Source organism: Centropristis striata, chromosome 18, assembly GCF_030273125.1.
Source record: "Centropristis striata isolate RG_2023a ecotype Rhode Island chromosome 18, C.striata_1.0, whole genome shotgun sequence".
Classification (NCBI taxonomy): domain Eukaryota; kingdom Metazoa; phylum Chordata; class Actinopteri; order Perciformes; family Serranidae; genus Centropristis; species Centropristis striata.
Genome location: NC_081534.1, coordinates 14,151,651 through 14,167,765, shown reverse-complemented (window position 1 = coordinate 14,167,765; position 16,115 = coordinate 14,151,651). Strand labels below are relative to the sequence as shown.

The 16,115-nt window shown below is 39.4% G+C and overlaps 1 protein-coding gene across 2 annotated transcripts; it reads right to left on the bottom strand.

Annotated features, from left to right (window-relative positions):
- Window positions 1-6,174: 6,174 nt before the first annotated feature.
- On the bottom strand, window positions 6,175-12,892 carry tdh (L-threonine dehydrogenase). Of its 2 annotated transcripts, none has more exons than XM_059357128.1 (9): window positions 12,759-12,892; window positions 10,797-10,991; window positions 10,494-10,536; window positions 10,312-10,382; window positions 9,232-9,381; window positions 8,940-9,112; window positions 8,699-8,789; window positions 8,101-8,370; window positions 6,175-7,243 (listed from the first exon to the last, which is right to left on the bottom strand). In XM_059357128.1, the coding sequence occupies exons 2-9, from the start codon at window positions 10,981-10,983 to the stop codon at window positions 7,104-7,106; spliced, it is 1,125 nt and encodes a 374-aa protein (XP_059213111.1). In that variant the 5' UTR covers window positions 10,984-10,991; window positions 12,759-12,892; the 3' UTR covers window positions 6,175-7,103. The 2 variants fall into 2 exon arrangements, with proteins under 2 accessions (XP_059213111.1, XP_059213112.1); XM_059357129.1 differs by lacking the exon at window positions 12,759-12,892 and adding an exon at window positions 11,766-11,786.
- Between the last annotated feature and the right edge of the window lie 3,223 nt (window positions 12,893-16,115).

Genomic DNA, 16,115 nt, shown 5'->3' with positions numbered 1-16,115 from the left:
TTCAAATACTCATTCAAACTTTTGTGTTGTTGTTTTTGGACTGGGTATTGTTTCAAGCTCTTGCTGCCAACAGAAACACGTCCAATCTGAAACATGAGCTTACACGCAACACTTCACACTGGACCAACTGGATTCAACATGAATATTGAAGTCCTCTTATGTAACTTGCTAACCAAAATATATATAAAAAAAAAAACACACACATACACAAACCTAAATAGACAACCAGTAATCAATCAGTAACATTAGTGGAAAGTGGTAGCTTGCAGGATGACTTAGAGTTCCTGTGAGGGTGTTTAGTTAGTTTATTAGCAGATTACATTTAAACAGTGCACCAGTGATTGTCCTTGAGCTACTTATGGATTATAAAAGCTCTCTGGGGAAATTTATCAGCCATATCAAAAGGAAAAACCGTAGACTTGACACAAGCCTGCTGTTTACAATTCTTGTGTGCCTAATGACACAAGAAATTAGCCTAATATTTATTTGTGCTAGAAAGCCACACAAAGATGTTTGTAGATCTTTGAAAAAGGCCGCCAGAGGTCACCTTCAGGAGTTGTTTTCCTTAGAAAGGAAGCAAGAAATTATGTCACTAAGGAAACATTTCCCCCTCGTGGAAATTGGTGTCAGATGAATGTTGATGTGAAAATTAAACGATTAAAGAGTGATAAGCAGTATGATTATGAAAGCCTGATGTACGAGACCATGGCAGGGACAGATTGTGATCGGACACGTGTAAAAACCAAATCATTAATGTGTCTCAGTTTTATTGGTTCTCATTTAGTTTCTAGGAAACTGACACGGATCTAGCCTTGATGTTCTCTCGTAAGATGCAATTATTTTTATCTCTGCATTGCTTGTCTGTACAGCAGCATAGGTACCATTCTACGTGGGCATGTCCCCTGGTCATATCCACTTTTACTTTTTATTAGAGGTGAACAGGGCATGCATTTTAACTGTAAATATCACCATGAAACTTCCCCAGTTCTTTACTTACATTATTTTTTTTGCATTACAAGGTCTGAAATGTCATGCCTAAATATGAAAATGAGGCATTGTCTAATTAAATATGCCCTAATTTGGATATATTTCCAAAACAGTAATCTGAATTATTGGATAAAGCAATGTTTTTAAAAAAATGTTTTATTTTATTGACTTATTAGAGTAAAAGATATTTACAGAGGGAATTTCTTTTTAAAACTCAATCAAAATCAGTTTTCACCATGTTTTTAGGAATATAAGAATATAAATAGTAAAGGAGCTGAAAATGTTGGTGTATGTAAGGACCTAACAGATATTGCCATGCCATTTCCCCAGTTGATTTCATACAATAAGGCAATTATTATTTGTACTAAGTTTTTTTAAATTTATTTTATTTCTAAATAATGCGAATGCGGCATTATCTAATGCCAACTGTTGGTGAGTATTAGGAGAAAGCTACAGACACAATTAGACAAATTGTAGTAAAATTTTAGTCATTTTGTAGTCATTTATTTTCTTTCTTTTAGTCTGAAAGAAGACATATTATAGAAGCAAAATAGGCCAAAATAAAAAAAAAGAGAAAGGAAAGAAAGCAGCCAATTCATGAAAAACAATGTTTTTACCTGCAGTGTTTTAGTTTAACCAGCAAAAAACATTCTAATGTATATTAAATATGTTAAATCCATCCGTGCCTACATTTTCTTGAAATGTAGGCATGGATTTTCAGTTTTTTGAGGGTGGCGGTTTGGTTTTGGTATAGAGATGTTTTGGTTCTAAAGATAACTTAAACATATAGTTCATGGGTAACTGTAAAATGAAAATGGTTAGCTTGAATGTAAAATATGTACAATAAGACGTAAGATATTGACAGTCTCATACACCACAGCATCTTGTCCTAATCTGTAGTTAAAGTTACCTCCTCAAGCTCGGGATTAAAGTGAGCTTGTGTAACCGTGTCAGCAGCCTGGCAGACTGCAGACTGTGTGCTCCAAAGAAGCTCACAATGTAAGTTACAGCCCTTGCGTCCTGATTTAAGATGAAAAAGAAAACGCCTTAGCATGCACTTGCCATGTAAAGGTCAGATCGGGTCAAAAACGTCATTCAGGATTTATAGCTCAGGCATCACTGGATCATAGAGCTCATAAATGTGACCATGACATCAAAGTCAAAATTGATTTTCTGACCGTTAAAGTATCAGACCGGTTCCAGGCCACTGGAGCAGAAAGGGGACATTAAAATGCTTTGGAGGAGCATTTCTTAAACAAACAGAAGAAGAAATTTAGTTCTTTATTTGAGTCATTCATTAAACCAAGAGTGTAAAACAAATAAAGAATAAGAGAGCCACTAGACTGAACCTGTAGCTGTGGGAGGGTGATATATAGTAGGTCTTTACATTTCTCCTGAGGAGAGAGGGTGAGAGGAGGGTCGTGGTGGTGGCGTTGGGGGGGTCTTGGGCTCTGTTACCATGACAACGTGTCTCCATGTGGAATAACAGCTGTGGCACAGAGTGTTATGGCGTTTCTGGCCCACCGCCCAGCAGCTCCCTCCCCCGGCCTTCTTTTAACGTCTCGTCCTTCACTTTCTGCCCCGGTCCAGCATAAGCTGCTGCACACTGTGTGAATCTTATTACACGATGACGAACAAAACACTCAGGGGGCCCGGGCGGCCCAGGAAGCCTCCTGATTGGCTGGTGGGAGGCGGGCTTGCAAACGTGTGTGTGTGTATGTGTGCACCCGGGGAGACTGTGTTACATAAGAGGCAAGGTTTCCCCTTACTAGAAAGAGAACAAGGAGTCAAAGTGAGGGCCGTCGCATGTGCTTTCATTCTGTTTCAAAACACCTTCCTTCAGCAGCCTCCAATGGGAAGCTTCGTCTGGGAAGCACACATGTTCGATCACATTCACACACATGAAAAACAACATTTGTGTGCAGGAATGTATTGCCCCTGAAACAGTCTGCATGTATGCATTGGGCTTGCTTGCACTTGTGCCTGTATGTGCTGTACATCCTTACAGTTATATGTTGATTTGCCTGAAAACATTTCTAGATTCTAAATGTGTTATTTTGGCCTATTGTGTTTGGATATTTCTGCATACTGGGATCCCTTAACAGTCTTGGAATTGCAAACAATTGGTATCAGTGGAAAGCTGAGACTCTTCTGAATTCAATGAGCCCAATTGTATTTTGTTTTTTGTTATGTAATTCCCTATGGTAGCCATTTCATTGTAATGGGACCATCTTTAGAAACTTGACCTCGCTGTATAAAATGAGCTGCCGTGACCTCTAGGATAATCACAGCCTCGTGAAACTTTGCAACCACAAACTAGAGACCTAAAGCATTTACATGATGTAAAGCTTTCCTAAGTATATTGACAACAAGGGGGTTTCTCGGCAGTTTCAGCAGCCATCAAATTGTCACAAAATGGAATTCTTGCAGAAATCTCCAAAAAGTTTTGATGCCAAACCACTGATAGACTTTTTGGGTGTTTCTCGAGATCTATGTGTCCTAGAGTGGTATTTTGGAGTGATTTCAGACCATCAATTGTTAAGTGGTAAAATATGGTTAAATTTTGCAGCACATCTGTGGAACAAATGGTATCAACCCCCAAATTTTGACAGCAACTTCTAAGACATACACAGAATTTGAATCTGCGCCTAACTGAATTGTTGAGCTGCAAGAAATTAATTTTCAGGTTCCTATTTTTCAGATGATGTATAACACTTTATGTGGCATCAACTGTTGACCTGCTATCTCTAAATCCCCTGCCCCCCACTGGTCTAAAAGTGGTCTATGATGGGTCTTTAAGGGTTAAGACCATCTCACACTCGCAGCTAAATGTCAGCAAAAAGGCACTCTGTTCCCGAGGGCAAGAAAACTGAATTAGAACTGTACATTGGAGCTTTGCAAATCCAGTGCAAATATTGATGTTTCATTTGCCATTCCACATTTCTACCAAGCTCCAAGGTAGATGAACTGCAGTCTTTCATATGAGGAACGACAGAAATGTAATTGTATTCAAAAAGGGTTTTTACAGTATTTACAGGTAAGAAAGACAGGTATACTGTTTGGTTCACGCATAGTTGTCCTATCTTTCTCTGTGAGCTGAATCTCTTTTATAAATAACGAAAAACTACAAAAAAATTCTGCATTGAAAGCACAGGCCATACTTCTGTAGTCATGCCGGTCAGTATGACTAAGCTACTTTAGAGTCCATATCCATGAGGTGTTAAGATTGTTTTGTTTGCCCACTGTTATACAAGCTGCTAAATCTTAGGAAAACAAAGATAATATTATTTGCAGAACTTCTGCTGGATGCAAGAACACTGTGAAATCATTCCTACTTACAAGGAAGTGTGAAAAAAACCCAAACAGCATACAACTTTTTGAAGGATTGTGGAAATTTGTGATGAGAAAATGATCATTTTTCCTGCCAAAACTAACAAGCACACCTGCAGTTCTATTGACACACATTCACACAGGAGAGGTGCTAATTAGTGATGAGAGCTCCTGCAGGCTTTGGTTGAACTGAAAGCCTGCGCGCTCTTCAGTCTGAGTGGTTTCATGATTGAGACCAAATGAAAAATGCGCCTCACTTTACTTAACGCTTAATTCAGCTGAATGAAGCAAATTTCTCGTAGCACTCAGGCTGTCTGTGTGCTCTCTGAGCTCTTTTCAGCTGCAAAACAAAACCAAACAAGGTCACAGGGAACAGCTAAACTACTGACACAGAGAAATTGAAGAAAGGCTATCAAGCGTGCAGTGAAGGACACTGCTGTCCTCAGGGTTGCAGTTTATGATCCCATTTTCTGAAGACAATACAGCAGCTTTGGTTTACTGCATTTATTGATGTGCTGAGGAGGACGCTTTCTCATCTGGGTTCATCTTTTGTGCCTTCTGAGCAAACTATGGAAACAAGACAATAAAATGATTGAAAATTAAAAACAATTTTTTTTAAAACTATATTAAGAGAAATAAAAGTAAGATAACATGCTAGATAAAAAGACAAAAGAATAATGAAAAAATTACAATAAAAGACATTAAAATAGATTTAAATGTTATAATAATAATAATAATAAAGATGCAAGAAATAAACTGAGATAAAATAGAAAAAAAAATTATAATAAAGTAAAGTTTGACAAAATAAATAAAATCAAATAAATGAATGAATGAAATGTAAATGTAAATAATGTTATTTATTAGAGCTCACATTATGTAAGTAGAATCTCCAGTGTTGATCTGGCTCCACAACAACAGCCACTTACAGCTGCACCTGCACTATGATTCTAGTATGATTCGAGTATGATTCACAAAACAGGAATTTCAGTTTGAGGTCAACTGGTGCAAACAAAATTGGTGCATTTACAGCACCACAGTTTAGCAGAAATACGAGTACAGTGGGATCACGCTGTGTAAAACAGTTTCTCTACAGCTGGACGTGTGTCCTCAAATTTCCACGTACGTGTACTTCAGCTCTTCTTCCAGTCGCACGATGCTTTGAGTCCCTTTCGCTTGAACACACAAAAGTTATTTATACATTTAAATTACAGGTCTGGGCTGCCAAGTCTTCACACCTTGCAGTAAAAAACACATCTCTGCATATTTTCTCATTTATATAATCAGACAGAGCCGGTTTCAACCTGTTCAGAAATGCTGGAAATACGATGTGACCTTTTTTACCCTTCAATTATTTTGGGGGGGCTGACAGCTCCACAAGTTGCATCAATTAACGTCAAATTTGACATGAATGTGAAAATTGCATTTTCGAGTGATCCTGCATGTCAGAGCATAAAAAGCTTTGATCTACAGAATGACCTTTAAGATCACTAAATGCATGCTCTGATACATTTTATTAGCAACTAATGCTTAAAGTGCGATTCATCTGGTGCTGCATAATGCACAACTCTTTGAGACTGCTCGGTTTCTTTCAACGGTTTGAAAACAAATGGAAATTCTGGCAAAATTTAACGAATCCAAATCTCTTTTGGTGAAGACAAACAGATCATTGTTTTCATGAGAAGTCAACTGTGACATATTTGTGCTCAAATTTTCCCAGAGGGGAAGAAAAGTGCCTGCGGCAGGTTTATGTAAGAGCCAAGATGAACTGGTTAGAGATTAGGTTGTCCTGGTTGTGAAGGTGTCAGAATGCCAACAGAAACAGTCAGAGGTATGTGGAAAAAGGTTTTATTGTCAAAGCTTGTTGTGTGATTGAAAGAATAGACAGACTTTCACATAAAAACCAGTTGCAACATTTCTAATACAAAATGTTTAAGTACAGAAACCACCAAATGTGGCCAAACAAAGATGTGGCGTGCAGAGCCACATTTCCCTTTTGTGTCCAAAATATTCCCACAGAGTTGATGAAAAAAAATAATATAACATAAAAGTGGACAGAAACGCTCAGAAACAAAAGTGTTAAGAAATGCTTTCACTCGATGAAACAGACAGAATAAATAAAGTAACGTGGAATAAACAGAAAAAAACAATTCTTAAGAATTATCGCTCCGCACTTCTCGAAAAATACAGATGCACCGTATCAGGTGATTAGACTCATTTACTCGTCAGTAAATTTAAGATATGAATCTGTGTAAAGTGCATCAAAAGGACACGACTTGTGTATCTGCACACCCCTCAATACCTGATTTTAGCCCCGGGACAACCCCTTGAAATTTAGCAGAAAACGAAACCCGTCCCGATCTGGATCTCTGAAGAAAAACTGGTGGAAAAAAATACACGCAACATTCTCACGCTGTTAAATTGATTTTTACCACATTTTGCACAATTCATCAACATGCATCTTCGTTTCCATCCAAACAAGTTTTCACAGGCCACGTTGTTTTCCCTGATACTGCCTGCAGCCTTCCACTGACAGACTGCTCTTCGCACAACTCTCCAAGCAGAAGAAAGAGGGAAAACAGCAAAGAAGCAGGGAGGAGACAGGAGCGGGGAGGATTGTCGAGCCCGACCATCACATTCTGGAGACTCGGTGTGCCAGGCAAGCAGAGCCCTTCTGATTTTACAGAGAGAAGTGAGAGAACGACTATGTACAGGCCATGTTTCTCTATTCTCTTTGGTCAGTCTTTACATTATGTACAAAGGAAACTCAGAGTGATGTTTTCACATCCTCAGTTGGCACGAGCCATGCGCGTCTCCGCGCCAAAGTAGTTCAGCATCGTCTGGACGAGTTCTGGGAGGTCGTAGTCGTGCTTCCAGCCCCAGTCCTTCCGCGCGTTGGAGTCATCGAAGTTCATTGGCCAACTGTCAGCTGGAAAGAAACAGAGAAAATAATTTAGCTGGCTGGCTTTTATTTACAGCCTGAATTGGTTTCTAATTAAAGCTAACTGTCTTCAGATGTGTATTTGTCAATAGCCTCTTTGTCTTGAAGGGATAGATTTTTGAAGTGGGCTGTAAGAGGTACTTTTAGTTAGAAAAATCAATCAAAACAAAAATCAGTATCAATTTTAGTATGCTACATCTAAAAAAATTCACCATTTTACCATGCAGTCAGACAGTCCTGTTGAAGTTTACATGAGGGGATCTGACTCCATTGACAAAAATGTAATTTTACCTCAAAAATCATGGGAGTTGCTGGTCTGGCAGTAGACAAGCAACACTTGTTTTCTGAGAGGTAAAATTATTTTTTATGTTTTTGTTAATGGAGTCTGGTGGCTTTGAAGGGAGCATAGAATACTTCCTCCCATGTAAACTTAAACAGGACTGTCAAAAAAAACCCTCATATTGTGTTTGTTTCAGGTGGGCCTTATGTGATGGCTAAAATACATTTTGCATTTAATCTCGTCCACAGCAGTACATTTCTTAGTACTAACTTCTTCTTCCAACAGGTGATGTATCAACTGCCATGTACTGTAGGTAATATACTGACTATGGTCAAATACCTTATTAAAAAAAATATATATATTTATAGTAATACTTATATTATATATTGTTATTGTTACCTATTTTGTTCATTGTTTTTCTTATATTATCCTTTGTTGTGGTTGTTTTTGTAACTTGCAGTAATCTGGAACCAGAATTTCCTTTGGGATTAATAAAGTTCTATCTTATCTTATCTTACCTATTACAATGGCACTTCAATATTTTAACGTATTAAATGTGACTTACCAATGGCCTGCCGTACGTGGTCAACATCATATGTGACCTCCAGTTCGGGCATCTGTTTCTGGAGTTCCTGGGCCAGTTCCTCGGGAGTGAAGCTCATGGCGTTGATGTTGTAGGTCCTCATGGTCAGCGTGTCAACTGGCGCCTCCATCACCTCCAGCGTGGCGCGCAGGCAGTCGTCGATGTACATCATGGGCAGCCGTGTGTCTGATTTCAAGTTGCACTCAAATTTGCCACTTTTGATTGCATCGTGGAAAATCTGCACAGCATAGTCTGGACAGAGAGAGAAAAAAATACTGAAATTAAGTCATCTGATGGAATAAAAAAAAAGGTGAAGTGCATCACTGCAGATTTATTTGATTGAGAAAACATTTACTGTGGTTATGAAACTGATTTGGTGTGTTGAGGAGGGTGTGTTCAGACAAGTAAAGATATGGCGATAGTGCATCGAGTTATCCGCTCGCCTAAAAATACATCAAGCCACGACAACTCTCTGGAAAAAGTCAGTTACATAACAAACTTGTGACTGGACAGCAGCGTTACAGGAATAGACGTCCATTAAAATGGAAACCTTGTATATGGTCACAATTTCTCCTCTCACCTGTTGTGCCGCCACCGGGCATGGAGTCAGCAGAGATGATTCCTGGGTAGCGGAGACAGCGGAAGTCCAGGCCATAGCGGTGGTGATAGTACTGTTGGAGAAAAGAGAGGAATCCATGGTTGATAACATATTGAACAACAGGTACATACAGTCCATAGAGAATAATGCTATGTTAAAATGCCAATATATGCAGAGGAGGAGTCTTGTTTTGGATTGACAAAAGGAAAGAGAGAAATCGAACCTCTCCCATCAGCTCAGCATGGACTTTGGAGACGCCATAGATGGTGCGAGGTCTCTGCACACACAGATCTGGCGTAGGGTTGCGAGGAGAAGTGGGACCAAAGGCACCAATGGTGCTGGGGACAAACAGACGCAAGCCGTGCTCGGCTGCGATGTCCAGGATGTTGTGAAGCCCTAAGAAAGGATTTAAAAAAACATCCCATTAGGACACTTCTCTGCACATATATTTAAGGTAAGACAGTTCAAATGATAACCCTCTTAGACCAAGAGAGATGGAGTAAGCAAGAGCTCACCGGTGATGTTTACAGAGCGTGCCAGGGCCACGTTGGCCTCTCCAACAGCACTGAGGAGGGCGCTGTAATGAACCAGCCAAGTGATGCGGTTGTTCACCACAATTTCCCGCAGGTTCTTGTAGTCCAGGATGTCTGAGTAGATGAAGGGGCCTGAAGGTGATAGAGAGGATGGAAGATTTTATAAAACAACAGCTTAATTCATCTTGTATAAAGCATTTAATGACCATTTATTGTATAATTATTAAGCAGAAGAAGTAGAAGCTTCTTATAGATTGCTTATCTTCCCATTTCAGCATTCCTACACCATACCAAGAGTCTAACGTAAGCATTTTTCAAGCATTTTCAAGGTGCATTTTTACACTTTTACAGCTGAGGTAAATTACAGATTTGGACACAGTAGATAAAGTAAACTGATTATTTCACTTCATCACATTAATTTAGATGATATTGTGCTATTAACAACCACAATAATGTTTTCTGATAGCATTCTATCACTATATAACCTAAATTTCAAGCATTTTCGAGCACCTTTATTCAAAATCCATGCATTTTTCAAGCCTTGAAAAAAAAGAATTAAAAAAAGTATTATTATTATTATATGATCCCTATTAGAAGCAATTCTCAAACAAAAAATAACCTGCTCTTTATGCGTTTTTTTCCTGCTAGATGTATTCCAGTTCAATTTAATTAACAACCCGAAGCTGCTGCATTCATCACATGTTTGGCCAGCTCGTTACTGGACAAACGCAGAACAAAGTCATCATGCGTCACATATTGACTTTTCAACATTTTTTAGGACAATGTGACTTCCTCTTGCGCATGCATAAAAAAATCAATAGGAACTTGACAGGCCTTTATTTGCCAACACAGTTGTTCAATTATTTTGCAATAAAGCTTTGGTACATTTGTAACACATTAACAACCTTGATTACTAAATGGCAGAATTTTTAAAGGTTCTCATATTAGTCAGAGGGACGCAACTTTGTGATCTTTGATGTGATGAAACACTGTCTAGACACTGAAGAAGTACATGTTGATGACTTTAATCCGATTAATTCAACAGTACGTGAGTTGACTCACCGCTGTGGAAAACGTTGCTTGGAGGTTTCCTGATGTCGGACAGGATGACGTTGTTCTTTCCAAACCTCTTTCTGTAAACCAGGAAATCAGTGTTGAACATGGAAATGCTGCAGAAAGTGTATTTGACAACTGGGCAATCGCCAGCTGTGAGCAAATTATGTGTAATTTGTGCAAAGTCTTACCTAAGCAATTTGGCGAGCCCCACCCCGAGCTGTCCCAGGCCACCTGTGTGAGATAGAGAAAGACAGTCGCTATCATCTCTGCACACATCAGCAGCTAATAACTATCAGTGCTGGTTTCCATAGAGACTGAAGTAACTTAGGAGAGTGGGCTATAAGAAAAAAGGTCACAACACTTGACGCCTACATTTGGTTTGCCTTAACTTTTAAAAAATCCTGCTAGTCTTGAATAACTTATCTGCATCTTAGCTACCGTGCATGATAAGAGAAAAAAAAGCTGTAGGACTGAAAGAAGATGCTGCGTACCTGTAATGAGCACCTTGGGGTGGTCTGTTTCTGAGAAGGACACAGAGTGGAAGCTGGCATCTGAAGTCACCTGCCGAGGGGAGAAGCTGATGTTGCGTACAGCCACTGTTAGGGGCTGGCAGCCGCACCCTGGGGTGCTGAGCAGGGCCTGCTTGGCAACCTTGCTGAGGGTTCTGATGACAGGCATGTTGGTACCTGCAGAGAGAAAAAAATCACGTTTTAGGCTGAAAGAGGAAAAATTTGAATCATGATTTTTTCCCCGACTCAAAGAGCAGGAAAATTATCCTTTTTTCCATCAGTCTATTGAAAGCAACTTTACATCTGGTTGTTTTTAAAAATGTTCGACTGCCATCATCTGGTGGCCGCTTTCAGTACGTTTTTTGGCCACGTTGTGGAGTTCTGTCAGTAGATTTAGGCTGCTCTCCAGACCTCAGGCGCCAAGAGACAGGCAGACAGACAGACAGGGGACATAACTGGCACTGAGGGAGAGACGACTTAATTTACTTAAATTCAAATGCCGAAAAATGGTGAAACTCGCAGAAAAAACTACAATGAAACGGCCTGGGGGTGGAGGGATAATGTGCCAGCAGGAGAGACACGTAGGCTTCAGTTTGATGCAAATGATACAGGGCTATTGTTTCCAAAGAGGCGCACTCGCGCTCATAGCAACCCCAAAGACCAGACACTTAATCGAGCGTCTCACTCACAGACGGTTAACTTTTGCAAACATTAAATTACTCTCTACATATTTTTAATCATGCATTTACTTTTAAGAAGCGCACACGACTACAGAGAGGATGGGAGACTGAGTCAGCACATTGTACATTGCTACACTTACATGCTTTCAACCATTTAAAGACATTAAAGCGTAGGAAGTTTCATTTCATAAATAGCACTTTTTTTCTTCACTCGTTCATCACTGAGCTGCCTCCAATTTTGCGCAACGCATCATTTCAGAAGTGCACTTACCGAGAGAGCTCCGTTCTTCCAAAAAAAGGAAGGAAGAAAGTAACTTGAGGGTATTTATACTGCCCTGCCTTCACCGAGAGCCAATCAGGGAGAGAGGGCGTACAGTGTGGGACGAAAACAGTGCCAAGAACAGGTCGGCACAATCACTGTGACAGGCTTTGGAATTTTTTTAGAACGATTTAGGAAACTTTTTCTTGGAGACTTTACTGAGATCTGAAATGTACGTGTTATACAGAATGTATTATGTATGCATTAATGTAATATTTACAAGACTGTTATTATTATCAATATAAGGGAGCTAATCTACTGACAGCATAATTCAAAGTTTTAGACTATTTTGCGCAAAAGTAAAAAAAGGTCGTGCGCTCTTGTCGCATGCTGACCCTTTCCCCTCCATCACATGTCCACTGTTGTGCCAACATAGTTTTACGTGCCTGTAAGCCAGTTGTGTAACAGGGGGCTCGAGCTGTTCCCATTGGGCACCTGCTGCGGCGCGTAGTGGTGGATCTTTTTAAGAAATGTCTATCATTTAGTTTCGTAATAAGAGGGTTGCTGAGCTCCATTTAGCCAGGTTGCTTTTCCACGTGGACTGTGGTGATGTATGATGGGGGACTTGGCGAATTTGCTTCATAAAATGAAAACAGTGGCTCTCTTAGCTCTAACAGATTTTTTTAAAAGGGGGTTTGTGGGACAGTGAACCATCCAGCCAGACAAATGAAACCAGGCCAATGCGCCGGGATAAAGCAGCCTCTTGGCTCACCGTCTGAGCTCAATACGTCACTATTACGCTAGATACATAAGAAGGCCAAAAAAAGCTAATTAAAATGGTATAAAAGAAGCACATTAATAGAAGCAGCTGAGTGTTATCAAAGTATGAAATACACAATTTTACAAATTGATGAATCAGGTTTCAATTGTTTAAATTATTACCATACGTGTCAGTTTCTAAATCTCAGCGCGCTACAGGAAATGTAACGGAACCAGTTTACTCACCGGTTAATGTGCAGGATTGAAAAGCAGCAGAAACTCTGGTCTGACTTGCTTCGTAAGAATGATATGCAGTTTCCCCCTTTGAGCTTTAGTACAGCGCTCTGACGTGATGCTTGTGTTATCTCCGGCCAGTGTTGCATCAGCTTCGTCTTCAAGCTATATATCAGCGGCCATCTGGTTTGAGGGGAAGCCGGCTTTCTCTCGGATTGGTGGAGCCTCGGAGGTGCGGTCCTCCCTCTCAGACCACGCCCAGACGGTCACCTCGAGCCAGACCTCAGCGTGGCTGCTAATCCTGGCTATTTGTGGGTCTAGGTGGAGGATTATATTATATTATATAATGTTATATTATAATATATATTTAAGGGTCCAGCAGCGTTGTTTGTTAACATAAGGTGCAGGCTATAAAATGAATAAAATAAAAAAAGGTCAAGTTTTTTTGTTTTTTTTAAAGACATTTGCCCATTTAAATAGCTTGTTTTTGACCTACAATCTAAAACTTATTTTCAGTTTACTAAGAGCAAAGAAATAGCAAATATTCAAATTTGACAAACTAAATTCATTATTATTATCAAAAGGCTGCATATAAAATCATATTCTTTACGAAAACATATAAAAATAAACTATATTTGTGGGGTCAAAATGAATGTCTAAAATGTGAGTAAAACAATGCTATTATATAATATAATAATATTTTAAGGCTTCAGCAGCTTTGTTTGTTAGCATATGGTGTAGGCTTTGAATAAAAAAAACACATTTGCAGAATGTATTGCAATATTCCTTCAACATTTTTTTATTTATTAAAAGGCTGCAGATTAACTAAAACTATTTGAAGAATCATCAAATGAATAATCATGTAATTTTACTAAGAACTTCAGCACCAATATATAATTTTCTTTAAATTCAAAAAAAATATCAAAGTAGACTATTTTTTTGTCAAAATTAATCTATAAGACATGAATAAAACTATGCTAAATTGGATTTGCCTCCATTTCACAAGGTGTTACAAGCTATAAACTATATTATACAGTCTGGTTACAAGACAACAATTTCTACTTAGAACATTTATTTTTTTGACATTACTTAATTATTGTCACCAATTGACATCAATTAGACATCGCTTTACATTCTGGTCCTATACTGGGATATAAGATTTTGGCCAGCCCCTAGCAAAAAAAGCAACTGATGCATCAATGGATTAAGTGGGTTTAAACAGATTTAAAAGCAATCATTTTACTTTTCATGTACTGTAAGATAACCACTATATAGAGAAGCAAAATCTCACCACGGTACAAAAGAAGTGCTGAATGTCAGCAAGAGCAGCAGGATAGTAACAATAACCACAAGAGCTCACGTGTCTATACTGCAGATATGAAAGGCCTAAACAATCACTGGTCAATGAGTAATTTAAACATAGCACATGAAGCATAACAAAGGATAGCTTGTTGCATCCCTGTAGTCAAACACTCCTAATGATTAGTAAATTATACTGTTTGTAAGGTACTTAACACCAAATCATAGAGGCTGCACTGCAGGGTTTGGGAGTGGAGAAACTATACAGCCTCTTTGACTTGAACGTAACAGAATCCATTCATGTTTATCAAGGAAAGCTATTATGTGTACACACAGTGTGTTTAACTTTGGTTTGTTTGCTGTAGATAGAGGAGGGCCCAAGAGGTTGACGATGTCTCTGGGTGGTGCACCCAATAGGTGGGTTTAAGACGTGTGCCGGCTTGTGAGTGGTGGACGGGTGCACACCCCCACGCCTGTCATCACCGGGCAGCAAAACAAGTTAATCTGTAAACTGACACACTTTTGCTAAAAACAAAACCGTGTTATCTTCAAGGAAAACTTTGATTACGTGCGTTTCCACAAAATCAAAGAGATATTTTGTTACATTGAATCCTCTTCTCGAGAGGAAAATGATACCCGATCACCGTGAGATGACAATATCTTTAGTTTTAGTTTAACAGTGAATGAAGGTCTAACCCCAGCTGAGAACATCTGGGCAGCAAAGACAAAAAGAAATATGTGATTGACGTGAGGACACACAAGAGGCTATAAAGGCTTTCAGCCATGAAATCAGAGTAGTGACAGATCCAAGGCCACATTAATAAGGAGAGCAGAGTGATGGCTGGACGGCGGCACTGTAAACAACGGCTGCCATCACATTCCTCCATGAAGCATCTGATCCCTGGCTATTTATTACCCAGCCGCCTCATCAGATGATCCCTTCGTCACAGCGATGGCAGCATATTTAGTGAGGTGGCTGAGTTGTTGTGTACGAATCCCTGACACGCCATCAGGGGACCGTATTGGAAAATTGAATTCTATGTCACCTGCCATCACATGGGAACATGCTACTTCGTCACTGAGCAGTGGCAGAGGTGACCAGGGCCCTCGTGATCACAGACGTAAAACAATGTCACACTCAACACGTGTCATTTATTAACAGATAGCTATTTAGGAGCAGTGTGTTCTAGGATCAAAAGCGTTAATTCCAAAAGGTGACAGTTTCAATTAACAACTCTGGTCTTATGTTCTGTGTTTGTTCTTGAATGTAATGTAACAAGAGGTAGATGCCCTCCAACAGTTAAAAGAGGTCCCCTCCACAGTGTGTTCATGACACACTACTAAAACGTATAGGTCTCAAGAACTCGCACTCAACCCTGCACTTCCTCGAGTCCTCAGCAATACAGCCAGCAAGGTGATCAGGAGAACGGTTGTAGAGGGTAAACCGTACAATGTCAAGCTACCAAAGTTAGCTTCCATAACTCGAGGTAAACCAAAAACAAGTCCAGGGCTATTCAAATGTACACAGTGCAAAGAAATTGCATTAAAATGCCTCAATCCTAAATGACAGGTCGACATGTTTGCTTCTTGTCAATCATAATTTAGCCCCGCCTTAAAGCTTACCATGCTTTATCGTCTCTTCTACTCAACATGAGACCATAATTCACAAAATGAACATCATCCTGTATTGAAGAAAACTGGGAACTAGCGATTGAGATCAAAAACTTATGAGGAAAAAGTTTACCGAGATGATAATTCAAGGGAGAAGTAGAGTAATTTTCTCAGACTTCTTTACAATCTGACTTCTTTTTGCAGCCCGTGGAGTCGCCCCCTGCTGGTCAATGGAAAGAATGCAGGTTTAAGGCAGCTCTGCATTGGCTTCAGACCCAGTGGCTATGTTCACTTTTCTACACAGTCTTTGGATTTTAGAGGTTTCAAAAGAAATAAATTGAGTACCATACCACTAATATATTGGCTATAAGTTAATCAAAAAATGTATTTACAGTCAATGAAATGTTGAGACGGAAAAAAATGTACACAAATCTTGTTAAATAATTACAAAGTCAAATA